Source organism: Bos grunniens, chromosome 19 (genome assembly GCF_055505025.1).
Source record: "Bos grunniens cultivar Pamir isolate PY7600 chromosome 19, Bosgru_T2T1.0, whole genome shotgun sequence".
Taxonomy (NCBI): domain Eukaryota; kingdom Metazoa; phylum Chordata; class Mammalia; order Artiodactyla; family Bovidae; genus Bos; species Bos grunniens.
In genome coordinates, this window is record NC_141183.1 from 7,151,279 (window position 1) to 7,179,270 (window position 27,992).

General features: G+C 46.3%; 1 protein-coding gene across 6 annotated transcripts; it reads left to right on the forward strand.

Moving 5' to 3' along the window:
- Window positions 1-27,935, forward strand: NUP85 (nucleoporin 85). 6 transcript variants are annotated; one of them, XM_086356053.1, is made up of 20 exons: window positions 1-109; window positions 458-639; window positions 5,265-5,358; window positions 10,617-10,779; window positions 13,637-13,707; window positions 14,251-14,294; window positions 15,320-15,389; window positions 16,524-16,645; window positions 19,210-19,344; window positions 19,437-19,559; window positions 19,765-19,896; window positions 20,138-20,244; window positions 23,345-23,428; window positions 23,583-23,648; window positions 23,845-23,996; window positions 24,782-24,899; window positions 25,002-25,102; window positions 26,818-26,969; window positions 27,322-27,423; window positions 27,754-27,935. In XM_086356053.1, exons 3-20 carry the CDS (start codon window positions 5,298-5,300, stop codon window positions 27,853-27,855), a joined length of 1,905 nt encoding a protein of 634 aa, XP_086212179.1. In that variant the 5' UTR covers window positions 1-109; window positions 458-639; window positions 5,265-5,297; the 3' UTR covers window positions 27,856-27,935. The 6 variants fall into 6 exon arrangements, 4 of the variants coding, with proteins under 4 accessions (XP_086212179.1, XP_086212177.1, XP_086212176.1 ...); XM_086356051.1 differs by lacking the exon at window positions 458-639 and adding an exon at window positions 843-924; XR_015147156.1 differs by lacking the exon at window positions 458-639 and having other exon boundaries at window positions 1-127; window positions 20,056-20,244.
- Window positions 27,936-27,992: the final 57 nt, after the last annotated feature.

Sequence of the window (27,992 nt, forward strand, 5' to 3'; positions counted from 1 at the left end):
AGCCGGCCCTGAGCCGGAGCCCTGAGGCGCCAGCCTAGGCGGCACTGCGGGTTCCCGGCGGCTGTGGTGCGGCGCTATGGAGGAGTTCGACGGCGAGCCGACGGTCACTGTAAGGGGGCCCCGAACAGTACGCTTCCCCCCCCCCCCACCCCGGGGCCCGGAGATTGGGTCCGTCTCGTCCTTGCCGCTGGCGAGGTGCCCGGCCCCTTCACTGTTGCCCCCCGTTCGGAAGTCGCATTAATTCGCTCCCCGCGTGTGGGTCGCGGTGGTCGCTGGGTTTCTGCTCCCTTCTATATTCTGAGGAGTACCTGGCCCTGGAGACCGCCCTCCTAACTCTGTTCCTTTCCATCCCTTGCCTCCCCGACCTCCCTGCTTCTCTGGCTTTTCCTCTTGGGCTTAAGCTTTAATGAGCGGGTTGGAGCCAGGCGGAGGTATTGTACGGCTTTTTTTCTCCCAGCATGGCAACCCACTCCAGTATTCCTGCCTGGAGAATCCCAGGGACAGAGGAGCCTGGTGGGCTGCTGTCTATGGGGTCGCACAGAGTCGGACACGACTGAAATGACTTAACAACAGCAGCAAAGCTTCACGTCGCAGCCCCGTGAGCTTGGCTTCTGCTTGAGCTCGCCCAAGGTTTACCAGGTATAGTTCTCTTGAGAGACTGCTATTGTTCAGTCGCCCGGTCGTGTCCGACTCTTTGGGACCCCATGGACTGCGGCATGCCAGGCCTCCCTGTCCCTCACCACCTCCCAGAGTTTGCTTAAGTTCAGGTTCATTCTATCCGTGATGTTGTCCTGTCATCTCATCCTCTGACGCCCTCTGCTCCTGCCCTCGATCTTTCCCAGCATCAGGGACTTTGCCAAATGAGTCGTCTGTTCTCATCAGATGACCAATACTGGAGCTTCAGCTTCAGCAACAGTCCCTCGAGTGAGTATTCAGGGTTGACCTCTTAAGATTGACTGGTTTAATCTCCTTGCTGTCCAAGGGATTTTCAGGAGTCTTCTCTAGCACCACAGTTCAAAGGCATCAATTCTTTGGCGGTCTTCCCTTTACAGTCCAGCTCTCACAACTGTCCATGACCACTGGGAAGACCACAGCGTTGACCACATGAACCTTTGTCGGCAGTGTCTCTGCTTCTCAACTCACTGCCTAGGATTGTCATCACTTTCCTGTCAAGAAGCAATTGTCTTCTGATTTCATGGCTGCAGTCACCATCTGCAGTGATTTTGGAGCTCAAGAGGAAATCTGTCATTACTTCCACCTTTTCCCCTTCTATTTGCCATGCAGTAATGGGGCCAGATGCCATGATCTTTTTTTTTTTTTTTTTTTAATATTTAGCCTTAAGCCGACTCTTTCACTCTCCTCCTTCACACTCATCAAGAGGCTCTTTAGTTCCTCTTCACTTTCTGCCATTAGGGTGGTATCATCCGCATATCTAAGTCTGTTGATGTTTCTCCTGCTTCTCTTGATTCTGGCTTGTAACTCACCCAACCCAGCGTTTCTCATGATGTACTCAGCCTATAGATTAAACAGTAACAGCAGACAGCCCTGTCATACTCCTTTCTTGATCTTGAACCGATCAGTTTTTCCATACAGGGTTCTAACTTTGCTTCTTTGCCATTTAGCAGGGCTTACAGGTTACCAAGAGCTAAGAGGTGTAGAATAAGCCTAAGTAGACAGACAGAAATATTTGCCAGTCAGGGAGTATTTCTCAGGAGACAAATGAGATGGTCTGGTATTCCCATCTCTCTAAGAGCTTTCCACAGTTTGTCATGATCCACACAGTCACAGGCTTTAGGGTAGTCCATGAAGCAGAGATAGATGTTTTTCTGAAATTCCCTTGCTTTCTGTATCATCCAGCAAATGTTGGCAATTTGATCTCTAGTTCCTCTTTCTTTTCTAAGCCCAGCTTGGACATCTGGAAGTTCTTGGTGTGCATAATGCTTCAGCCTAGCATGCAAAATTTTAAGCATGATCTTACTAGCATGTGAGATGAGTGCAATTGTCCGATGGTTAGCACATTCTTTGGTACTACCCTTCTTGGGAATTGGGATGAAGATTGACCTTTTCCAGTCCTGTGGCCACTGCTGGGTCTTCCAGACTTGCTGACATAATGAATGCAAAACCTTGATGGTATCCTCCTTTAGGGATTTGAGTAGTTCTGCTGGAATTTCATCACATCCACTAGCTTTAACGGCAGTGCTTCTTTTAAGGCCCACTTGACTTTGCACTCCAGAATGTCTGACTCTGGGTGACTAACCGCACCACTGTAGCAATCCGGTTCATTAAGATATTTTTTATACAGTTCTTCCATGTATTCTTTCAATCTCTTCTTGGTCTTTTCAGCATCTACTAGGTCTTGGGAGAATATCCTGCTTTTTCATTGCTCTGTTTGCTTTCACGTCTGTTTGAACTCTCAGGAAAGTATGTCAGATGTGGATGATATATGATGCTTAGAAGGAGATTCATGGCTGTTAGAAGAGGGATACCTATCCTTCCCCCATCTGGGATGCTCTTCTCTCTCGGGTTTCTATCCCACACATTTTTTTACGTACAAGCTCCAGCAGCCTCTTTGTCAGAAAAGCTTTCCCTGACTTCCCTGACTAGGAAATATTTCCATCTGTCTATTTAGGCTTGTTTTGCATCTGTTAGCTCTTGGTAACCTGTAAGCCCTGCTAAACAGCAAGCTGCTTGACCTTATATTTTTGCTTTTTAGAAAGTTGAAATGCCTTCAGCTTTCTGCTGAAGCCATCAAATTGCAAAGCAGTATGTCACAAAACCAAAAACTGAAAATAGAAGTCAATTCAAAGCTAACTAGACAAGAGACATGAGATCTCAAACAGCAGTGAATGTGGGATGTTACTGTCTATAAAGTTTACTGCTATATCCTATAGAAAGTTAACTTTTAATGCATATGTGAAGTAGTTTAAATGCTAAATATCCATCAAGGACTGTGTCACTGTTTTGGGGGAGGAAAAATAGACTATTGGAATCACTGGGACTTTTTCAGACTACATGTTATCTTGCTTTTCCCTCCTTTACTTATGTCAGAATCTTTGGATGGGGAAACTTTCCCAGTACTCTGTGCGACCCTGGAGAGCTACTTGCTATTGAACCATGACAATTAGGCATGCATTTACAAATGGGATGAAAACAGTCTAAGCTGAGTTTTGCCCCCAGTAGTGATGACTGACTTGTGACAACCCAGCTTTACATTGGTGTTGGGGAGACCAGGTAGGAAGACCAGGTTGGCCTTGTGGACACAGCCTCTCAGAAGGGCATCATCCATAGTCTAGAATCTGAACCTCAACAATGAAAGTTTGAATTCAGTCATGTCTGTATTTGAGAGTTAGTCTGCTCTTTAAGCTTGCTCTATGTGGTGTTGGAGAAGACTCTTGAGAGTCCCTTGGACTGCAAGGAGATCCAACCAGTCCATTCTAAAGGAGATCAGCCCTGGGTGTTCTTTGGGTGGAATGATGCTAAAGCTGAAACTCCAGTACTTTGGCCACCTCATGCGAAGAGTTGACTCATTGGAAAAGACTCTGATGCTGGGAGGGATTGGGGGCAGGAGGAAAAGGGAATGACAGAGGATGAGATGGCTGGATGGCATCACCGACTCCATGGACGTGAGTTTGAGTGAACTCCGGGAGATGGTGATGGACGGGGAGCCCTGGCGTGCTGCGATTCATGGAGTCACAAAGAGTCGGACACAACGGAGCGACTGAACTGAACTGATACACACTCTCAAGAGGCTGATGAATAACCTTGAAAACTATCGTCGCTTTTTGTAGCAGGGTGAATATATCAAGGCTCGTGAAGGCCAGTTAGTAACTAGCAGATTCAGGAATGTTTCAGTGTGGATCCAAAGAGATTAATCTTGAGTAGTTTTTCTAGACCAGTGGTATTATCTTTTTATGTCAAGGACTCTTAAGAAATGTGAGTTATAGTTCTTATCTTTTTTTTTTTCCTAAGGGCTTCCCTGGTGGCTCAGCTGGTAAAGAATCTGCCTGCAATGTGGGAGACCTGGGTTGGGAAGATCCCCTGGAGAAGGGAGCAGCTATCCACTCCAGTATTCTGGCCTGGAGAATTCCATGGACTGTATAGTCCATGGGGTCACAAAGAGTCGGACATGACGAGTAACTTTCACTTCACTTCACTTCACTTCACTTCACTTTTTGGTTCTTTCCAGATAAATACCTAGAAGTGGAATTGCTGAGGTATAGGAGAGATGCATGTACTCAGTTGTGCCTGACTCTTTGTGACCCAATGGACTGTAGCCCTCCATGCTCCTCTGTCCATGGGATTTTCCAGGAAAGAATAATGGAGGGGGTTGCCATTTCCTTCTCCAGGGAATCTTCCCCACCTAGGGATCAAACCTGTGTCTCCTGCATTGGCAGGTGGATTCTTTACCTCTAGCGTGACCTCAGTGGGTCATGAGGGAACACAGAGGATTACAAGGGTTGCTCCTAACAGTTGGGGAAGGCTTTGTCCTACTGCGGGAGTGGAATGAGGTTTGGGAATGAGCATCAGAAGTCCCTGTTTTGGGACTTCCCTGGTGGTTCAGTGGATAAGAATCCACCTGCCAATGCGGGGGACACGGGCTCAGTCCTTGTTCCAGGCAGATTTCACATGCCGCGGGACAGCTAAGCCCATGCACTCTAGAGCCTGTGCGCCACAACTGGAGAAGCCACCACAGTGAGAAGCCCGAGCACCACAACTACAGAAGGCCCGTGTTCAGCCATAGATTAAGTTCCTGTTTTGGCTCTTGATTTTATGGATATAGTTCTGGAGGTTAGATAACTCAAAAAGGGTGGATTATGCAGTTGGATTTATGAAGCTGAGACTCAGAGGAATTGGTGTGACTGAGTTGGAGAAAAAAATAAAGCACCATTAAGATGTGACATAGAGGCCAGGGGATTGGAGGTCTTTTTAGTGAGTAACAGCGGTTCAATTCCTGTTTAATTTTTTTAACTGCCCTTTTTCTGAACTACAGATCACTAAATTACCATATAATAATTGATTAGGGGGTAGCTTTCCTTTTTATCAGCACTTGAGAAGTGGCAGGCTGGGTCAAGGTGCCTAACAACTCTCTTGCTCATTTAGGGTCTAACAGACTGGGCTCATCTCAGCCACACTCAGTTGTATTTATAGATTTATAGATTAATAACTTCTACTACCACTGATTACTAGAATTATACTTGCAAGTCAATTGAAAGCAAAGCCTTTAGGAAGAATAACAATTTCTGTGCCTTATTTTTTTTTACTAGTGGATTCCAGGAGTGAATTCCCAGAAGAAGCAAATGTGTTTTGACTGGGGTCCAGGGGAGATGCTGGTGTGTGAAACCTCTTTCAATAAAAAAGGTAGGTTTTTTTGTTTCTCTTGTAGATTATCTGTGTTGGTACAATTGTTTTTTTTTTTCTTTATTCTCTCAGATTTGACTACCTGAGATATGAAAACAATTGAACTTATTTTGTACCATTTTAATTTTTGAAACTTTTTAGCTGTTTAAGATTTTCATTGATTTGTGAGACTTGGCAGATGTTGAGTCCAGGGGAAAAAAGTTAACAATGATCTTCCCAATGTTAAAGAAGGTTTTCTTTATACTTAAAAGCTTGAAGCTTTTTGTTTCCCTTTTTGTCCTGAGTGACTAAATTCTCTTTGTAGTGGTCCCCTCACTATGAATGTTGTCAGATGTCATGGCCCTTACCTTCATTTTTTCATTGTGAACAAAATAACTTGTCCTCTAAGCTCCATCAGGTGTCAGACATGGCTCTTAACCTTTCCGATTGAGACTCCCTATAGGAGCAAGGTAAAATCAACGTCTTGATACTTGATTTTGCTTTCTCCTTTTCAAGAGAGAAATCTCAGGAAATGTTGAAAGGATTATTTTGTGAATCTTTGTCATGTTCTTTATCTAAATATAGAGGTTTTCCTCTTTTGTTGGGAGCACATTGAGCTAATGAAGGTCATACAATTAAGGTAGTATGCAATTCGTGTGATTTTTTTTTTTTTTTTAATTAAATTTTTTTGCCACTTGGCATGGCATGTGGGATGTAAGTTCCCTCACTAGGGATTGAACCCATGACCCCTGCATTGGAAGCATGGAGTTGCAACCACTAGACCACCGATGCTCAGTAGTGTCTGACTCTTTGCAATCCTGTGGACTGTAGCCCTCTAGCCTCCGCTGTCCATGGGATTCCCCAGGCAAGGATACTGGAGTGGGATGCCATTTCCTTCTCCAGGGAATCTTTCTGACCCAGGGATCGAACTCTCATCTCCTGTGTCTTCTGCATTGGCGGGCGTGTTCTTTACCACTGTGCCACCTGTGAAGCCCTTCATGTAACTTTTAAGCAGAGTAGTTTTTCTTTATTTTATAGTTTGAAATGATCCCTGATGTTGCCAAATATCTATGGGATATCTTGGTATTGAGAATCTCAAGTTTGGTAGAGTGGTAGAAGTTGCTCAGAAGAGAAACTTCTGTGACTGTGTCTTTCCCTGCTTAATGGGAAAGCTTATCAACGTTTCTAGCTTGTACTTGATTGTTGGAAACTCAGGATTTTCTTTCTTTTTTTATTTATTGAAATCACATTCACAACAAGCCATTGAACATTATCACAACTTATTTGAGAAGCTGCTGTATGTGAAATTTCCATAAGTTGGTGGTTTATAATTTATCATTACAGAGCCTGTTCATCACTGTTGCAAAATAGTTTAGTCCTTGATTCTTTGTTTTAGGAGTAATGGCAATAAAAAGTAATATAAAAAGAATATTTATTTTGACATTTTGTAAAACTTCAGCTGTAGGTTTATTTATTGAGTTTACATAGGGTAATATTAAGTGGTTTCCTTTTTTTCCTAGTATATTTCAATGGATAGAGGTGAAATGTCTTTACAGAGTATGCTAGTGAGTTGAGGGATGAAGTCTAAGAGTAAACATTTGCGTATAAAAATTCACGTATGTCATAAATCAAAGCAAGATCCTTTATGACCTACTCTCTGCTGCTGCTGCTAAGTCACTTCTGCTACCGTTAAGTCGCTTCAGTTGTGTCTGACTCTGTGCGACCCCATAGATGGCAGCCCATCAGGCTCCCCCGTCCCTGGGATTCTCAAGACAAGAACACTGGAGTCGGTTGCCATTTCCTTCTCCAATGTGTGAAAGTGAAAAGTGAAAGTGAAGTCACTCGGTCATGTCCGACTCTTAGCGACCCCATGGACTGCAGCCTACCAGGCTCCTCCGTCCATGGGATTTTCCAGGCAACAGTACTGGAGTGGGTTGCCATTGCCTTCTCCGTGACCCACCTTCTAGAGTAATGGAAATAAAAACAAAGTAAATAAGTGGGACCTGATTAAGCTTAAAAGCTTTTGAACAGCAAAGGAAACTATAAGCAAGGTGAAAAGAAAACCCTCAGAATGGGAGAAAATAATAGCAGATGAAGCAACTGACAAAGGATTAATTTCCAAAATATACAAGCAGCTCATACAACTCAACACCAGAAAAACAACCCAATCAAAAAGTGGGGAAAAGACCTAAACAGACATTTCTCCAAAGAAGACATACAGATGGCCAGCAACCACATGAAAAAATGTTCAACATCGCTCATTATTAGAGAAATACAAATAAAAACTACAATGAGATATCACCTCACACCGGTCAGAATGGCCCTCATCAAAAAGTCTACAGACAGTAAATGCTGGAGAGGGCGTGGAGAAAAGGGAACGCTCTTGCACTGTTGGTGGGAATGAAAATTGATGTCGCCACTATGGAAGACGGCATGGAGATTCCTTAAAAAAAAACTAGGAATAAAACCACCATATGACCCAGCAATTCCACTCCTCAACACACACCCTGAGGAAACCAAAATTGAAAGAGACACATGTATCCCATTGTTTGCAGCACTATTTACAATAGCTAGAACATGGAAGCAACCTAGATGTCCATCAACGGATGAATGGATAAAGAAATTGTGGTATGTATAAACAATGGAATATTTAGTTCAGTCGCTCAGTTGTGTCCGAGTCTTCGTGACCCCATGAATCGAAGCACGCCAGACCTCCCTGTCCATCACCAGCTCCTGGAGTTCACTCAGACTCAAGTCCATCAAGTCAGTGATGCCATCCAGCCATCTCATCCTCTGTCGTCCCCTTCTCCTCCTGCCCCCAATCCCTTCCAGCATCAGAGTCTTTTCCAATGAGTCAACTCTTCGCATGAGGTGGCCAAAGTACTGGAGTTTCAGCTTTAGCATCAGTCCTTCCAAAGAAATCCCAGGGCTGATCTCCTTCAGAATGGACTGGTTGGATCTCCTTGCAGTCCAAGGGACTCTCAAGAGTCTTCTCCAACACCACAGTTCAAAATCATCAATTCTTCGGCGCTCAGCCTTCTTCACAGTCCAACTCTCACATCCATACATGACCACAGGAAAAACCATAGCCTTGACTGGACGGACCTTTATTGGCAAAGTAATGTCTCTGCTTTTGAATATGCTATCTAGGTTGGACATATCTTTCCTTCCAAGGAGTAAGCATCTTTTAATTTCATGGCTGCAGTCACCATCTGCAGTGATTTTGGAGCCCCCCCAAATAAAGTCTGACACTGTTTCCACTGTTTCCCCATCTGTTTCCCATGAAGTGATGGGACCGGATGCCATGATCTTCGTTTTCTGAATGTTGAGCTTTAAGCTAACTTTTTTACTCTCCACTTTCACTTTCATCAAGAGGCTTTTGAGTTGCTCTTCACTTTCTGCCATAAGGGTGGTGTCATCCGCATATCTGAGGTTATTGATATTTCTCCCGGCAATCTTGATTCCAGCTTGTGTTTCTTCCAGCGTTTCTCATGATGTACTCTGCATAGAAGTTAAACAAGCAGGGTGACAATATACAGCCTTGATGTACTCCTTTTCCTATTTGGAACCAGTTTGTTATTCCATGTCCAGTTCTAACTCTTGCTTCCTGACCTGCATACAGATTTCTCAAGAGGTAGATCAGGTGGTCTGGTATTCCCATCTCTTTCAGAATGTTCCACAGTTTATTGTGATCCACACAGTCAAAGGCTTTGGCATAGTCAATAAAGCAGAAATGGATGTTTTTTAGGAACTCTCTTGCTTTTTCCATGATCCAGTGGATGTTGGCAATTTGATCTCTGGTTCCTCTGCCTTTTCTAAAACCAGCTTGAACATCAGGAAGTTCATGGTTCATGTATTGCTGAAGCCTGGCTTGGAGAATTTTGAGCATTACTTTACTAGCGTGTGAGATGAGTGCAATTGTGTGGTAGTTTAGCATTCTTTGGCATTATCTTTCTTTGGGATTGGAATGAAAACTGACCTTTTCCAGTCCTGTGGCCACTGCTGAGTTTTCCAAATTTGCTGGCATATTGAGTGCAGCACTTGCATAGCATCATCTTTCAGGATTTGAAAGAGCTCAACTGGAATTCCATCACCTCCACTAGCTTTGTTTGTAGTGATGCTTTCTAAGGCCCACTTGACTTCACATTCTAGGATGTTTGGCTTTAGATGAGTGATCATATCATCTCAGCCATAAAAAGGAACGAATTTGAGTCAGTTCTAATGAGGTGGATGAACCTAGAACCTATTACACAGAGTGAAGTGAGAAAGAAAGATAAATACCATATTTTAACATGTATATACAAAGAATTTATTTGCAGGGCAACAGTGGAGAAACAGACATAGAGAATAGACTTAATGGCCATGGGGAGAGGGGAGGGGAGGGTGAGATGTATGGAAAGAGTAACATGGAAACTTACATTACCATATGTAAAATAGAGAGCCAACAGGAATTTGCTTTATGGCTGAGAAACTCAAACTGGGGCTCTGTATCAACCTAGAGGGGTGGGACGGAGAGGGAGATGAGAGCGGGGTTCAAAAGGGAGGGGACATATGTATACCTATGGCTGATTAATGTTGAGGCTTGACAGAAAACAGTAAAATTCTGTAAAGCAATTATATTTCAATAAAGAATTAAAAAAACGTAAAAAAAAAATTCATGTATGGGGGCTTCCCAGGTGGCTGAGTGATAAAGAGTCCACCCGCCAATGCAGGAGACATGGGTTCGATCCCTGGTCCAGGAAGATCCCATATGCCATGGAGCAACTAATCCAGTGTGCCACAAGTCGAACCTGTGCTCTAGAGCCCAGGAACTGCAACTGCTAAGCCAGTGAGCCACAACTACTGAAATGCATGCCCTAGAGCCCGTGCTCCACAATAGGAGAAGCCACGCAAAGAGAAGCCCGGGCACCGCAACTAGAGAGTAGGCCCCGCTCCCTGCAACTAGAGAAAAGTCCAAGTAGCAACGAAGACCCAGCACAGCCAAAATAAATAAAAACTTAAAAACTCATATATGAGGAATTTCTCCTGCTACCCAGTGATTAGGACTCTGCTCCCACTGCAGGGGTATGGTTTCAAGCCCTGGTTGGGAAACTAAGGTCCTACATGCTGCATGGCCAAAAAAAGTAAAAATAAAAATTCATGTGTGGATAAATAATATATCATTAAATCAGTAGCAAAGAAGCTGAAGCTTTTGTAATTAGCTACTCAATTAAAATTTTTAGAGTGCTTTGATGACGATGATGGTGATAGATGTTAATTTTTTTTTTTTCCTGTTTCAGAAAAATCAGAGATGGTGGCAGGTTGCCCGTTTATCCATATCATCCGAAAGGATATAGATGTTTACTCCAAAATCCTGAGAAAACTCTTCAATGAATCCCATGGAATCTTCGTGGGCCTCCAAAGAATTGAAGAAGAGTTGACTGGAAAATCCAGAAAAGCTCAGTAAGTTGGCTGCTGATAGGTGCTGCCTCCCACAACTAAATTTTGAAAAACCAAGTGAAATGCATCCTTTTCCTTTTGCACAATGGATGGACCTCCTAGAGAAATATGGGACTCTGTGTTTGATTTTCTGGCCTCTGCTGGGCAGTATAAGTCCTTATGGTCACGGATGGAGAAGTCCTACAGAGAATGTTTGAATGGCTGCCAATTGACTTGCTGGCTGCTTGATGAGCTTTCTTTGTTTCTATTCCTACTTCATTTACCCTCCAAAGAATAAAATTTAGGCCAGATAAGCACCCGAGTTTCATTGAATGAGGTCCCCCTGTTGAGAGTTTTGTTTTGTCTTTAAAGAATTATTTTCAAGGCATTTTTTTGGGAAGAGACCAGAAAACTTGCATTGTTCATAGACTAGAATTGGTCGAAGTATGGTTTGTGAGGCCTCACCTCATATCTCCAAAATTTCTAGGGGTGGATCCTAAAGTCTCTAGGTGAGGCTTAAGTACAAGTGGCGTTTGAGAGCCCCTGTGTTAGGTTTTTCTTAGTGTCCATTCATATGTCTAGGGAATAGATAACGTTGATATTTGTGTTGGAAAAACAAAACGTTTTTCCTGTGTTTCACTCATAACCCTTCTGACATCAAATGTATGGGAGTTTTCATGCACCAACCAGTTCTCTGACCCCAGCCGGGTGTCCTACAAGTCTGTTAGGGGCTCTATCGCGCAAAACTGCCTCCCATTCAGATGCCAGTCATAAATAGTGGGTCCCCAGGTTACCTACAGCTGCTCTTCAGCTTAGCTATAAATCAGAGGTTCCCATGGTAACCTCAGGTTTGATAAATTTGCTGGAGGAGCTCACAGAACTCAAGGAAACAAGTTTAGCAGTTCATTAAAGGATATGAGAAAGGACCCAGATGGACAGCCAAGTGAAGATGAACGTGGGGCCTGGTCTGAAAGAGTCCCAAGTGCAGGAACCCCGTCCCTGTGGAGCTGGGGTGTGTCACCATCCTGGTACACGGATGTGTTCACCCACCTGGAAGCTCTCCAAACCCCTTGCCTTTGAGATTTTATGGAATCTTCCTCATGTAGGCATGATCAATTATTATCTCCATTTATGGCCCTTTCCCCTCTCCAGGGAAGTCAGGGACAGGGCTGATAATTTCAATTTCTAATATGGCTTGGGCTTTCTGGTGATCAGTCCTCATCCAGGAGCTACCTAGAGTTGAAACAAAAGATGCTGCTGGTGCTCTTGTCATCTAGGAATTTACAAAGTCTTTAGGAACTGTGAGTCAGGGATTAGGGATGAAGATTAGTGTTTTATTTCTTCTTATAAACCACAGTGTCACAGTATTTTACTTCCTTGATAAGCATTTTATAGATGAATCACCCCAGAGGATACCCTGGTCAGCATGTGTGTGTGCCTGTGTGTTTATGAAAGATCACTGCTGACAAGAGGCTCTGGTACAGGATAGTGGTAACTCAGAGGAATCTATATTGACATAGCGTGTCAGAAGTCCTGTAGTTCCCTGAAGGCAGGGACCCTGTCTTGTTTATGTGGGCCTTCTGTTCCCAGATATCCTCATTCATCTATATAGTAGGTGCCTTTAAATATTTGCTGAATTAAATAAATTAGTGATCTTGTGAATGTCCTTCTAATGGTGGGATGGTAGCTCTTGTTTTGTGCGTGGGGGTCAGCATATCATCTTGTTTTTGGGCCAGGTGAGTTATTTATTCGGGACTGAGTCTTGACTGAAAAATTAAGTGAGAGTGTGTGCAAGTTGCTTCAACTGCTGCTGGCCCCATTGTACCTTCTGTTCATCTTTAAAGGGAGCTAGAAAATAAAAGTAAATGGAGCCAGTAGGCAGCATTTAGGTCTCTTCATTTAGAACTAATGTTTCTTTCTAAGGATCTATATCTTGGTAACTAATAGCCAGTTCCTTTTTTGTTTGTTTTGTTCTGCTCTTTGCTTTTTTAAGAACTCTGTTTTGAGATAATTTTAAACATACAGAAAAAGTTCAAAAATAATAGACTTCTGTACATCCGTCATCCAGCTTCTCTGATGTTAGTATCTTGTATAACCACATTACTGGTATTTAAACTGGGAAACTTAAATGTTGATGCAGTATGATTAACCTGAAGGCCTTATTTCAGTTCCACCATTTTTTCCACTAATGTCCTTTTTTTTCTTCTGCAACCAAATGAGGTTGCATTTAGTTTTTTTCTCCCTAATCTGATTCATGGCCTTATGACTTTTGAAAAAAGTAATTGATAATTGACCAATTATCTTGGAAACCGTCCCTCAGAACTGTCCTGGGTTTTCTCATGACTGAGCAGAGATTATGCATTTTTAGCAAGAATACCACAGAAGTGGTGTGATATGTCCTTCCTCACACATCATCACATCATGAGGTTCATGACGCTGATGTTTTATTATGTTTATATTGACCTTGATCACTTGGTTAATGTGGTTTCTACTGGGTTTCTGTACTATAAAGTTATCATCTTTCCCTTTGTAACTAGTAAGTATTTGAGGGAAAAACTCTGAGACTATGAAAATCCCATTTCTCCTCAAATTTCAACCACTAATTTTAGGATCCATTAGTGGGTCTCATTTGAGACAGTTAATATCCTTGTGGACTCATGGATATTTCTTTTAGTCCCTAGGTTATATGGTATTTTGTTTATTTTGTGGCTCAAGTTGTTTTAGCTTTGGCCATGAGGAACTCCTTCAAGTTGCCTCCTGTCTGTCAGCAAGCTTATCTTTTTTTTTTTTTTAATAGTTTCTATCATCACAAGATGTTCCTTATTTTTTGTCACCACAAACTGTTCCAGGTTCATCTTGTATGCCATTTCATCTTTTGTAGATTAGTTCGAGTGAGTAAAAACTACCGATCAGTCATAAGAGCATGCATGGAGGAAATGCACCAATTTGCAGGTAAGTATTGTGTGTGTGTGTGTGTGTGTGAGTAATTGAAGTATTTATCTGGCTATAAGTACTACAAGGTAAAATCTGATTGACATTCTAGTTTAAAACTTACTTTCCTATCTTACATAATCTGTAATTTTCTGGCAGTTGTCTTGAGTACATTTTAGAACAAATTAGAACATATTATGTTAGCAGATATGAGGCTAAAGGGCCAAATTAAAGACCTTTGACAATTACATTCCAGTTCTTTGATCTTGGTGATTGAAAGTTATCATAACCCTGAGAGCCATATGACTCGTAGGTGCTGGATAGAATCTCGTATAGCATGGTGGTCTCTACGTTTGCCACATTGTAGTTGAAAGAGCCACTTGTCATTTCTGGGCCATGGTTTGAGATCATTGATGTACAACAGAGATATGAAGCATGTTTCAAAAAAATCTGCAGTGAAAACGGGTGGTCATCAGAAGGCACAAGCCGTAGTGCCTGTCTGTGAAGCTCTAACAGTAAGACTCGAGTTACATTGCTCACTTGAAATGCTTTGTGTTTTGTCAGTTGCTGATAAAGATTCAGCCATTGGCCGCCAGTTCAGCAGCCAGGTAAGGGGGTGGGGCCGCCTGTGTTGTACCAGCGCCATTTATGTCCTTCTGAGTCCTCAGTAGCCAGCGGGGGTGGCTTTGTAATCACTGATACTGCAGACGTCTGTTTTCTTGCCAGGTAGACAGGCGACTCCTTGGAGTGGTAAGAATCATCTTGAACCTCCTGGTGCCCTCTTCAAGGCTTAGCACTTTGGAACACAAGGATGTGCTTGATAAACACTTGTGCGAATCTTCAGCTCTTATGGGGAATATAAATCCTGACCACAGTGTGTCACCTGAGATAGTGAGCTGAGGTTTAGAACCACTGGGTAGTCTCATAAACTACTCAGTGAGCCAGTGTTTATAAATGGCAGGGTGTTGCATTTTAATTGGAAAGTGACTTAAAGAATTCTCATTCTTTGGTTAGAATTTTGATATTATTCAAACTCAGTAGTCAGTAGGGACTGGTACACCCATCTCTGAAGTCATCAGACCATTTATTTTTCCTTATGGTTAAGGTATAAATTTCTGTGATTGTATAAGAAGGATGATAGGGGTATTGCATATTCCTAAGGTCAGGGTCCACAGCTGATTTATTTTGGAGTCTTACATTGGGTTTACTTTTTTAATAGACTGTTTCCTAAACATCAGTCCCTTGAATATCAACATCGTTAGTTTTTGCTGTACCTGTATATTATGATATTATTTGCTAAATATTTTTCTAAAAATCATTTCTCCCTTTTTACTAAGAGCTGTTTCCTAAACTATAATATTCATCAAGATCATGGGTGTAAAGAGCTACTTACATTTTTCTAACACGTGTTAAACTAAAACCACAACCATTAAAACAGAAACTATTATTGTGTGTCCCACCCCCTAAAATTCTCTGACTGTCTTGTGGGGAACCCTACCATAGGAACAGTCTATAAATGTTGAGTTAATGAACGACCATCCTGTGTTTCAAGCTCTGCTTTGTTTCTTAGTGCTAGGGAAAAAAAATCTTAGGAATGTTTTCAGTCAAAACTTGGCCTCTGTTCCTTCTTTAGGTCTCCATTCTGTCGGCAATGGAGCTCATTTGGAACCTTTGTGAGATTCTTTTTATCGAAGTAGCCCCAGGTGAGGTGGCAGAGGTGTCCCCCTACCCTGTCCTGTGCTGTGATGAGTGTTTTGTTGCCTAGAATGTGCTTTTTGTTGCTTTTCATCAATATAAGCATTGGGAAGTATTACAGGATGCCTGAAGAAGCCTGTGTTTTTGTTAAGATACTGCAAAGAGAGTCAGAGTATCCTCTGAAAACCTTAAGTTGTAGGCAGGTGACCCCTAAAAACTATGAAGTAACAGATATTAAACTAGCGTGCGAAAGGAGTGGTGCATATTTATATCATGGACTGGTGGAGCTTTACAGAGTTTTAGAAGCTCGGGAGAGGTGTGTGCAGGCTCTTCCCCAGCCTCCGAGGGAACCAGCCTTCCCAGCTCCACAGACTTTCAGCCTCCTAGAGCACGAGACAGTACGTTCCTGTTGTTTAAAAGTTTAAGAAGAAAAACGTTGTACAGATACGAAGCAGGATTAGGTGGTGGAAGGCAGAGTGCCTTAGAGAGTTCCTTTGTTGGTGATTGGGTCAGGGGCAACCCTACAGCTTCATGCGTCCACTCTGAATTATTCCCTTGATCTTGAATTTGATTGTGGTCAGTACAGTATCCTGGCTTGAGTGGGCTCTCTGTGGAGGGGCTGCAGACCTTTTTGCTTCTTCTAATGGTTTATATTTACTATTATCTGTAAGCGTGTATTAGTAGTCTCTGTGCAGTCACAGCTTTTTATTCATACTCCTGCTGAAGCACTGAGCAGCTTGAAATTGAATTGGTTGGTTGTCTACTCGCCTCCTCCAGTAGATTCTGACTGTTGCTATCTTTTTATCATGGTTGTGTACCTGGCACCTAGTCAGTACCATCCCCTTATGGTCATTACTGATGTGGTCACTGAGTATTGTGTAGTTGTGAAGAAGCTGGGGGTGGTCAGGGTGGTGAGGTTTGGGTCTCATGTTCAGCCCCCCTGACGATTCAGTGAAAGGTTGAGCTGCCTGGCAGAAGTCCACAGAAGCCCACAAAAGTCCATTTGCTAGCTCAGCCCTGTGGTCAGGACCACACGCCCGCTCACTGAAGAGGGACAGACCACTTCCTCCATAGTTGGCTCGCCTGCCCTACACTCTGTACTTCGGGCAAATGGAATTTACTGCTTGTGTGTTTCCTCCCAGCCGGCCCTCTCCTCCTGTACCTCCTTGACTGGGTCCGACTGCATGTGTGCGAGGTGGACAGTTTGTCGGCAGATGTTCTGGGCAGTGAGAATCCAAGCAAACACGAGAGCTTCTGGAACTTGGTAAGACCCTCGTGTGTGCTGGGCCTCCCTGCCTTCCGCCTCGTATCCTCTTTGGCCTGTGCTCCTGGGCTGGCCTGAGGGTTTCCCTGCTGAGCCCACGTGCGTGTGGTTCTTTGAGTCTGTGATCATGGAGACGTGCTTAGGGAGGTGTTTTCTTCCCTGCTCCGTGGGAGAGTTTTGAACTAAGTTTTCATGTAAGAAAAATAATGCTTTGTAGACTTCACAGTGAGAAGGGAATTTTGATCTTTTTGTGGATCTAAGAATGAGACTTGGTGAAGACAACGCAAAGCTGATGGATAGGTGCTGGGGTAGGGGTTTGATGTCAGTGAGCCCAGGGCTGTTTTGAGGTGTTAGATGTGTTCTGAAGCTGAGTCGTGATGATAGTGCCCAACTCCGTAAACTTACTCCAGTTCACTGAATTAGACACTTAAACAGGTGAATGTTTATAAGATGTACATTGCAATCAGGAAAGCTATTAAAAACAAAGACATTGATGGTCCCAGTCATTTTGGACGGTCAGTTTGAAAGTCAGTGCGTGTGTGTGTATTCTATGGGAGAGCAGTACTTTTCCATTCACCTGTACTGACCTATCACCCAGTTTGGAGCGACCAGGGAGGAGGTTGCTGATTGACTTGAATGTTGGAGACTTATAACATCTGAAATTCAGGTAAAGAGCTGCTGTCTTTGAGGCTGTTTCTGAGGCCTTCGGGTGCTCAGAGATCTGTGCAGGTGAGGGGAGAGGCTTTGTTCAGAAATGGGCGGGCCTAGGTTTTTAAGTGTGTGATTCAGTCTCTGTGTATTTGAGTGGTGCTGTGTGCGGGCCCTGAGCGGACAACCAGGACCAGGGCAGGCAGTGATGCCTGCCCTTACGGAGCCTGCATTCTGGGTGGGGAGACAGAAACAAAGAAGCAAGTAAAATATATGTAAAAGTGAAGTGCTCTGCAGAGAAAGAGCAGGGGAGGGGAATTGGGAGTGTTAAAGTCGAGGAAGGGCACCCTTGTGAGGTGGCTTGTGAGTAGGAACCTGAGGAGGTGACGAGGGGTAAGGGCTCAGCTCCTAGAGAGGCAGCCTGGTGGTGGTGCTTAGTCACTCAGTCCTGTCTGACTCTTGGGACCCTGTGGACTACAGCCCACCAGGTTCCTCTGTCCATGGGGTTTTCCAGGCAAGGATACTGGAATGGGTTGCTGTTTCCTTCTCCAGGGGATCCTCCTGACCCAGAGATCAAACCTGCATATTCTGCATTAGCAGGAGGATTCTTTACCAATGAGCCACCAGGAAAGCCCCAGAGAGGCAGGGTAGTTGAATGCTAAGAACAGGGTCTGTGGTGCCAAGCTGCCCAGGTTAGCATCCCAGCTCTGCCTCTTACCAACTGTGAGCTCTAGTGAGTCACTTAACTGCCTTTAGTTTCTTCATCTGTAGCCTGGAGAGTGTAACACCTGTCCCACAGGGCTGTTGATTGGGTTAGTTGAAGGAGATAAAGGTATGACCTAGCTGGTGGACAGAGTAGAGCTCCCGTTTTACTCCTGAGTCAGCTGGGGTAAGGAGGACATTGGAGAGTCAAACACAGGAACATTGTGATCTGACTGAGATTTTCTTTTCTTTTTAAAAACATGTATCTATTTGGCTGTGCTGGGCCTTAGCTGTGGCACGCAGGCTCTTTAGTCGCAGCGTGTGAACTCTTCATTGTGGCGTGTGGGGTCTAGTTCCCTGACCAGGGACGGAACCCAGGCTCCCGGCATTGGGAGCACTGAGTCTTAGCCACTGGACCAGCAGGGAAGTCCCTGATTCAGGTTTTCAAAGGCTTTTCTGGCTGCTCTGCTGAGAACAGAGCAAAAGCAGAGCGGAGAGACCAGTCTGGAGGCTCAGGTCCTAAATCAGGCAGCTGTGATGGTAACTTGGACGCAGGTGGGAGCTGAGCGGAGGAGATGGTGAGCGGTGATTCGACTCTGGATGCAGTTTAAAGGTACAGTGATAGGCTTCGCTAAGAGTTGGATGTGTAAGAAACAGAAGAATGTGGGTTGGTGGGCTGGCGCCGACTCGGCGCTCACGGTGAGGCAGGTTAAGGTGCCCGAGGGCCAGGTGGGGCCACTGGCCATAGGATGTGCGTGTCCGGATCAGGGAGGGGTGGGACTCGCAGCACGTGTGTCCTTGGCTGCTTCTTCCTTTTCTTTTGCCGTGGCTTGCAGGATCTTAGTTCCCCAACCAGGTATTGAACCCAGGCCATAAAATAGCATGGAAAAACCTGAACCAAATTTGGCTAACCCAATATTTGAACTAGAACTTTTTCTTTTAGTTGAAACTTTTACGGATCAGTGCTTTATTTGATGCACTTTGGTAATTTTTATTTTCTATTTCATTTTTAAAAAGTCAGTCATACCTGCAGTGGGATACAACAACATGCAGTTCGAAAAGCTTGGGACAGGTTAAAACTAGAAGGTTGGATGAGGTAGATTACCTCTGAGGGAGGAGCCACCACGCTTCTCCGGGACGAGGAAGCCAGAGCGGGCTGGGGGCACTGGCTGCTGAGCCTCCGCCTGGATGCTGTATTCTTGCTGTCCCCCCAGGTGACCACCTTGGTGCTGCAGGGCCGGCTGGACGAGGCGCGACAGATGCTCTCCAAGGAAGCCGACAGCAACCCCACCTCTGCAGGCATGTGCCGAGTCCTGGGGGACCTGATGAGGACCATGCCCATTCTCAGCGTATGTGGAGCCACCCGGGCCGTGGAGAGGGGTTCATATAGGGAGCGTGAGGGGCTGGCATGGTGACCGCCCCGTCCTCGTCTCTCCCACAGCCTGGGAACACACAGACCCTGACGGAGCTGGAGCTGAGGTGGCAGCACTGGCACGAGGAATGCGAGCGGCACCTCCAGGACGGCACGTTCGCCTCCAACCCCCACCTTGAGTCCCTCTGCAAGGTCTGCGGGGAGCGGGTCCTGGCCAGGGGCCAAGCCAGCTCCTCCTGGGGCCCTGGGCGTCTAGCCCAGCAGCAGCTCCTCCTCAGACGGGGCTCTGTATGGGCCCTGTTGGGGAAGAGTGAGCTTTTGACTCAGCTGCTCCAGCTGAGATGAGGAGCCTTACGGGGAAGTGTCCCCAGAGTTAAGGGACAGCGTCTCTTCTCAGGTCCTGCTGGGAGATGATGCCGCCCTGCTGGAGCACAAGGAGCTGCTGAGTAACTGGTATCACTTCCTGGTGACGAGGCTGCTGTACTCTCAGCCCACGGTCAAGCCCATGGATCTGCACCTCTACGCCCAGGTGCCTCGGCTCCTCCGGGAGGGGAGGGGAGTCGGCATCCGGGGCTCTGCTCCCTGCCGGGTCACTTGTACCGTGTGGCCTGGTTGACTTGACCCTCCCTGGGGAGCAGAGGGGGCTTTCCTTGGGCCCAATTTGAAGGACCCCATTGCCCTTCTCCAGGGTCCCCTACACAGCAGCCCTGCCTGCCCCCTTGAGTCTCTGCCACCATCTAGGGATTGAATGGGTCACCACCTTTCCACAGTCCAGCCTTGACCTGTTTCTGGGAGGTGAGAGCAGCCCGGAGCCCCTGGACAACATCTTGATGGCAGCCTTCGAGTTTGACATCCACCAAGTGATCAAGGAGTGCAGGTAGGACCCGCTGCACCACCACCACGCTGAGCACCTCAGGGCTTCAGCTCAGCGCCTAGTGCGCTCCCCGTGTTGTACGCCCATCACCTCCGTCCTTTTCTAGAGTGTCCTGCTCCTTCCTGTTGGTGTCTTAGCCTTCTTCCCACAGACCCGCGCCCCCCGCCACAGCCACGTTAGGTAGACAGTGTCTTCTCTCTGGACGAGCCTGGGGGCCTTCCTGAGGCTTGCAGGCTCCTGTATCTGTAACAGTTTCCACTTCAGGGATGTTTAAAGTAATATTGCAAGAAATAACTATGGTATTTAAAATCCAGAAATAGCCAGCCAGCTTATTTCTTGGAACCTGATGGACATGCAGCCACCTTACAGGACAGCACTTCTCTGGTGAGCCAGGAGCTACCACACCACCACATGAGGCTGGGTCTGTTCGGAGCAGAGATTCTACATCAGCCCCCTCCCCAGATCTCTCCCCAGACCTTCAGCAAGGCAGGAAAGGGAGGGTGAAACAATGAATCCAAAGCAAAGCTTTCCAGAATCCCCACCTGTGGTCAGAGAACTTCTCCCCCTCCCTCCTTGTGCAGAGGGAGAAGGCTGGGAACGGGCAGGTGGCCCTGCTCAGGCATCGAATTCACTGACCTCGACTGGATCTTTTCTTTGTTAGTGAATCTGGGCAGTGGGAATGTCTCCCCGCTTCCACCCTCCACCCCCACCCCACTCATGCTACCTGCTCTTCCTGTTTGGCCGAAAGAAAGCCAAGGTCCACCATTCAAAAAATGGTGGTAGACTTGGAGAAAGGAAGGTTTGTGTCCGTATTCTTTTCACAAACCTCTAAAATAGGGACTGGTTGGAACTGGAAGATAACTTACAGAACTCAGCTGGTTTTGGCGAGGGATCGTATCTGCAGTGAAGGATCAGTGGGTGTGGCTCCCAGAGGCACAGACACCAGTCTTTAGCTTTGTCAGTGTCTCTGTCTATAATTCAAAGCAATAGGCATTCCAGAATGTGTTGTCTGTTACAGGCAGTGGGTTATTTCCTCCAGGGCTTCCTTCATAAGCCACATCTGGGATTTTAGGATCAAGACAGATTTGAGCTAAAGGGGAAGGAAGGACAATAAAAAAGGTAAAGCACCTTGCTGCTTTCAGTGGTCGTAGAAGGAAAAGAGAAAGAAGTTTACGAAGAGGCATGGCGCTAATGAACACCGCTGAAAAACGCATCACCCCTGCCAGTCTTGAAGGAGGAATGATCAGACTTTCAGCCCCTCAGTCTGGGCATCCGTCTGCCCTGGCAGGCAGGGAAAAAATCGAGGTATTTCCATTAGCTGGGAATCTAGGAGCTCGGGTTTTCCTGACCAGTAAGCTTCTTCCTGCCCTACTCTGAAAAGCAGATCCCGGGACCTCTGCCCATTAATTGAAAGAAGGGCTGAAGTATCCTCAGAGAGAGAGTGGCCTCCTGGACGAGGAAGGGTGGGATCTGGGTCTCCTGAGTACTTGCTTTCTCACGGGTTGTTCCGGTTAGGCCCCAGCTCGCTTCCCAGGGGAGAGTGGCACCTCTGTCTGGGGTGGGCCGGGGGGCTGGTGCTGTGGAGGAGCCTTGAGCTTCAGGTGTGGTGTCAGCTGTTCACTCCTCTTGGGGGGAATGAGGGAACCCTTCCTCAGCCAGAAGGGAGCTTTCTATGGGGGTACCTGATGACCCCCATGTCAACCATGCCAGGCCATGGGGCAGACGGCTCCTGAGGCAGAGCAGAGAGACCCTGAAAGTGAAAGTGTAGTCGCTCAGTCGTCTCCGGCTCTTTGTGATCCTATTGACTGTATATAGCCGCCAGGCTCCTCAGTCCAAGGGATTTTCCAGGCAAGAATGCTGGAGTGGGTTGCCATTTCCTTCTCCAGGGGATCTTGCTGACACAGGGATTGAACTCACGCCGCCCGCATGGTGGGCAGGCTCTTTACTGTCTGAGCCATGAGGGAATCCCAGGGAGGCCCTGGGAGACCACAGTTTACCAGCTCCTGCTGAAGGGCCACGTGTTTGCCTGGCGTATCCACAGCTGGAGGAAAAATTGGATTTCTTCCCTTGTGGGTTGCAGTTGCCAATTCTTGCCATCCAGCAAAAGGAAAAGGGGAGCTGGCATGTACTTCACAGGAAGACAGCAGCCCCAGGGCAGGGCAGACAGCCCATTCAGTCAGTCATTCAGTGTAAACCAATCCCTACTCTTTTTATATCCTGAGAGCAGGATTTTTCACCCTAGCAGCATTGAAGGTGCTTTTCCCTCTCCCAAGACTTAAAAAATACTCAAGCATTATATACAGATACAGAAAGGCCTATGCCAAGTAATAAATTAAAAATGTAACTCAAAATGGTGTATTCACACTGCAGTGAGTGCATTAGTATATTCTATACAAAATGCTAGTGAGTTTACAAAATTTGGTGATGTAAAAAAACTTAACATCTGGAACATTTAGAGGGTCCTAGAAAATGTCGTTTTTAATAAGGGCTAGAGATGATTTTGGGTTTTGATTAAATGTGGTTTGGGGACGGACTTTTAGACCTTCGTTATGTGTCAGATTACATATCCAATAAAATCAATCATGTAATCAAGCAAAAATAATTTTTATACAAAGTATTAATAGACAGTACAAGGTGGTTTTAAAGTGCTGTCATGTATATATAATTGTGTTCATAAAATATGCTAATCAAAACTATGCAGCAGTGAGAGATGTTAATAGAACATAAACAGCAATCCAAATGCACACAGATACAGTTCTTTGAATTCCATGTCTCATCAAGAATCAAATCCCATCGATTTTTTCGTCCTTTGCTTACCCCTTACCCTGTATCTGCATTCTCTATATCTCATTGGGTCCCTGGATTTTATTTTTCTGTGTGACATTCTCCAATGAAACGTCTCGCTGGCTGCTGTTTTGGGGTTGAATGTCCTTCTCAGTGTGTTATTAGTCCCCACCTAGCGGGCAGACAGAGCCCAGCTTGCCACTGTCCCTCCCCTCCTTTTACAGCAAAGGAGGTGTGGGGCTCCTGCTTATGCTCCACACCTGCGGGCTGTGGCAGCTCATCCTGACATTGCTTCTTGCCTTGGTATCTGAACCCGTAGCATCGCCCTGAGCAACTGGTGGTTCGTGGCCCATCTGACAGACCTGCTGGATCACTGCAAGCTCCTGCAGTCGCACAACCTCTAGTAAGGACGCCGTGGCCATGCCCGCCTTCTGCTTGCTGCCACCCAGGCCCTTGAGGGTGGGGTGACCAGAATGCCTCGGAGGGAGGTTGGGCTGCTGAAGGGGGCCCTGAAGAGCAGCCTGGGAGCCTTGGTCTCGTGGTCTGTTCTCTGCCAGCTTTGGATCCAACATGAGAGAGTTCCTCCTGCTGGAATACGCCTCAGGACTCTTTGCTCATCACAGGTAGGAAGGCCGCAGGGCTGAGGGGCAGCAGGGTGCTCTCCAGCAGGCACTGCCTGTGCCAGACGGGGTTCTATCTCGTCTGGTTCCTTGACAGCACAGGGTCTGGGGAGGAGCTGCCTTGGAGGCTAGTTCTTGGCCCCAGGGCAGCCTCTGGGCTCGCCAGGCCCTCATGTCTGTCCCCCTCGGACCCATGCAGCCTGTGGCAGTTGGGTGTGGACTACTGTGACCACTGTCCTGAGCTGGGCCGGGTCTCTCTCGAGCTGCATATTGAGCGGATTCCTTTGACCACGGAGCAGAAAGCCCTCAAGGTACTGCGGGTCTGCGAGCAGCGGCAGATGACGGAGCAAGGTGAGTGGACTCTCCTCCCAGCCTTCAGAGAGTCTGGGCAGTAGCTGCCAGGAGGTGAGCCAGAGCGCTGGAGAATCCCTGGGGCAGGGGGAGGAAGAGCTAGGGACCCACTGGGACCTAGAAGCAGTCGGGCACGCGGCCTGTTAAGGTCCTGACCACGTCTATGCTCGTGCTTCCAACCAGAGGTTGGGCTGGGGCAGCCGTGGTTTGTCCTGTCCCGGGGGGTTGCCGTTGCTGGCTCAGGCTGGCTTGGGGGGATGCAGGACGGAGGTGACTCAGGAAGAGCACGGGGAGATGCTGATGAAGTTTGCCCCGTCTCTTCCCCCTTCACTGTCAAGTGGTACAGGCCTAAATAGTTATTCTTCCCAGAGGCACTGCGTGTTCATGACCGTCCCTGAAAGCATACAGCACTCAGGACCCAAAGCCTGGTAGGATTTTCAGCATGTGGACAGATAATGACGTGTGATATGTGGGGAGCCTTGCAAATATTCTTGCTACCCCTGAAGTGAAACCTACTCAAAACCAAAGCCTACCAGGGTGGGTTGTACGGTTAACGAGGCCAGAAGACAATTTATAAACCTCACAGTTCCTAGTTGCTGCTGCCCAGCTGTACTTGGAGCCCACAGAGAAGCCACATAAAAGTCAGAGGCGGTGGGAAGGCTGCTCCTATCTCAGCAGGGTTTGGGAGTGGAGTGATTTGTAGGGTAAACGATTTGCCTCAGCAGGGTTTGGGAATGGAGTGATTGTAGGGTAAACGATTTGCCTTTTCTCTTTTCCCTGCAAAGTCCGCAGCATCTGTAAGGTCTTGGCCATGAAGGCGGTCCGCAACAATCGTCTGGGCTCTGCGCTGTCTTGGAGCATTCGAGCCAAAGACGCTGCCTTTGCCACGCTGGTATCAGACAGGTGGGCTCCCCTTCTGTGTGCTTCCCGGGTGCTGCCTGCGAAGTTGCAGGGCTGAGGAGGGGGCCTGGGGCTGCTGCTGTCATTTCTGGGCTGGCCTTGCAGGTTCCTCAGGGATTACTGTGAGCGAGGCTGCTTCTCTGACCTGGACCTCATTGACAACCTGGGGCCAGCCATGATGCTCAGTGATCGACTGACGTTCCTGGGTGAGTCTCTGAGCTGTCCCCTGGACCTTCAGCACGAGCGCACAGATATGGACTTGCACAGAAGTTCTAGACTTCTCCAGTCCAAAACACACACAACTCTGAGCGACTTCCCTGGCAGTCCAGTGGTTGAGACTCCATGCTCTCTTCTGGCCTCTGGGCCCTCCGCGGGGGCTGCTTGCGGGCCGACTGCAGACCGTTTGCCCACGCGTCATGAACCTCAAACCAGGGGCGGATTCTGTCACAGGTTGTCACCAAACGGCAACGTTTTCCCGGAACTCGCTTGGGATTCTGTTTCAAATCTGTAAGATTGTCGCCAGATGGCAAAGTTTTCGGTAGATTTGCCCAGATATGGTACTTGTATAATATGGAGACGTACCATTGAGAAAGGTGGGGTTACTTCTCTGGGAATTCAAGGCTTCTCGTTATTCTGGTTGGTCTTACTCTGTTAGTCTTAGGTTTTGAAGAACTGATGTTTAAAGTCATCAGGATGTGACTTTTTAAGGGATAAGTTTGGCTTTTTTTCCCCTAGGAAAGTACCTATTTCATCTACATTTTCAAACAGTATAAAATTGTCTATGGTATTAAAATTTTTTGATCTCAAAAAAAAAAAAAAAAGACTCCATGCTTCCACTTCAGGTTTGATCCCTGGTCGGTGAACCAAGAGCCCACATACTGTGCAGCATGACCAAAGTGGGGAAAAACAGATCAAAATACACAGGAGCCTGTGTGGTCTCTGCAAAGCGTATTTTTTGGTAACATTTTCTGGTAACTTGAAACTTAGAAATCGTGAAAGTAGTGTAAGGAATAAGAGACTGCCCTACACACTTTACCAAGTTAACCAGTTATGTTTTGCCTCATTTGTTTTATTCTGTCAGTCAGGTTTTTTGGGAATAGTTTGAAAGTATGTTGGAGACACTGTTTCCCTTCCTCCTTAAATATCTGAGCATGTATATCCTAAAGAATAAGAACATTCTCTTAACCAGTTACGAAAATCAGGAGGTTCAGCACTGATACAGTACTCTCACCTGGTCCATATGTTGTCCCAGTAGTCCTTTGTCATGAATTTAGTCTTCGAATCTCATTAATGCCTCTGCCTTTGTTGGTCTTCCTTAACCTTGACGTTTTTGCAGTCTGTTCAGCTCTCTTGTAGAATATTCTTACTTTAGGTTTATTCATGAACAGCCTCAGGTTATATACTTGGCAGGAAATCCACTGAGGGGATGTGTTAATAGGAACTCCCTTAGTGGAGTTCACGTTGATCACCTGGTTAAAGCAGCATCCACCAGGGGTCTCCTCTAAAATTTATTAAACAGATTTATTAATCTATGGAGCTGTACTTCGGTATTATTTAAATTTCCTCAGACTTTGACCCACTAGTGTTCGTAACTACTGGTGATTTCCTGACTGCTGATAAAACTGTGTTTTAGTTGGCATTCCCCTATATGGAATTCCCCCTCCTCCCATTTATTCTTTTATTTATATCAGCCATGGCCTCGAGGGTTATTTTATTCAGTCTATTATCAACCATATCTCTCGTTCATTTTGATGCTTATATTCTCCCAGGTTTGGCTCTCTGGAGCCCCCTTTAAGCAAGGATTTTGAATCCTTTTGGTCTCGTTGGCTGATGAGCTTGGAGGCCGCTTTGGAAGAATTTCCTTGCTCTGGGGTCTCTTGCTGAGGGTCACAGGTGACCTAGTGCTCTCTCTTCCCAATAGGGAAGTACCGCGAGTTCCACCGCTTATATGGGGAGAAATGCTTTGTCGATGCCGCTTCTCTCCTCCTCTCATTGATGACGTCCCAGATTGCCCCCCGGTCTTTCTGGATGACGCTGCTGACAGACGCCCTGCCCCTTTTGGAACAGAAACAGGTACAGGTTGAGACCACAGTGTCTTCTCTTTTATCCCGTAGCTGTTGCAAATGTATATCCATCCATCATCTCCTTAGTAGGGGTGTGTGTTTGTACCCCCATAGCGCCCACTCTGGAAATCTAGTATCTCAAGTTATCAAGTTAAGTCTTTAACTTGAAATGAGGCAGCCGTCCACTGGCAGTGCTCAGCCCAGGGCCCTGACGAGAAGAGCTGGGAATGAGTGGGGCCTCTCACCCGCCAGCACACTTGTCCACATGAGATACAGGAAAGGCTGCCTCAGCCCGAGCCCTTGCACAGACCACTGCAGGCTCTGGCTGGCGAGCAGCTCCGCGAAGCAGCCTCTCCCCGCAGGTGATCTTCTCCGCGGAGCAGACGTACGAGCTCCTGAGGTGTCTGGAGGACCTGACCTCAGGAAGGCCGCTGTGTGGAGAGCCCGACGCCCAGCAGCTCCAGGTCAGTCTGATGGTTCCAGGATGGAGAAGAGAGAAGGCACCCTGCCCCACAAGATGTTGGCCCCTTACAAACTCACACGCCTCTCACGTTACCACTTGCGACTATGGCACACTAACTTTTTAGGAGGAAATGGGGTGACTCTAGTGTTCTGGGCTCTCGATTTTCTTTCCTGTCAGTTGTGGTGGTCCTCTGCGTGCAGCTTGGTCTCATATGAAGAACTTGCTAGAAGAGACTACTGAACGTTTTGTGCTCTTTATCTCCCTTTGGATTAGTCTTGGGAAAGAAGGAAAACTTCCTGCTGGTCTTCACACAGGCTCTCTTTCCTTTTAGGATGATGATATCGAGACCACCAAGGTGGAAATCCTGAGACTTGCTCTTGCGCGGAATCTTGCTCGGTCAATTATAAAAGAAGGCTCGTTGGAAGGTTCCTGAAGTTGGCTCCAACATGGTATCTTTGTAAAGGCAATGTATATACACTTTTAAAAGAATAAATGTTTCTTTTTGCAAATACAGGCAAGTTCTTACAGAACTTATAGTTCTTACACTTGGGGAGGTTTTAAGCTGCCAGC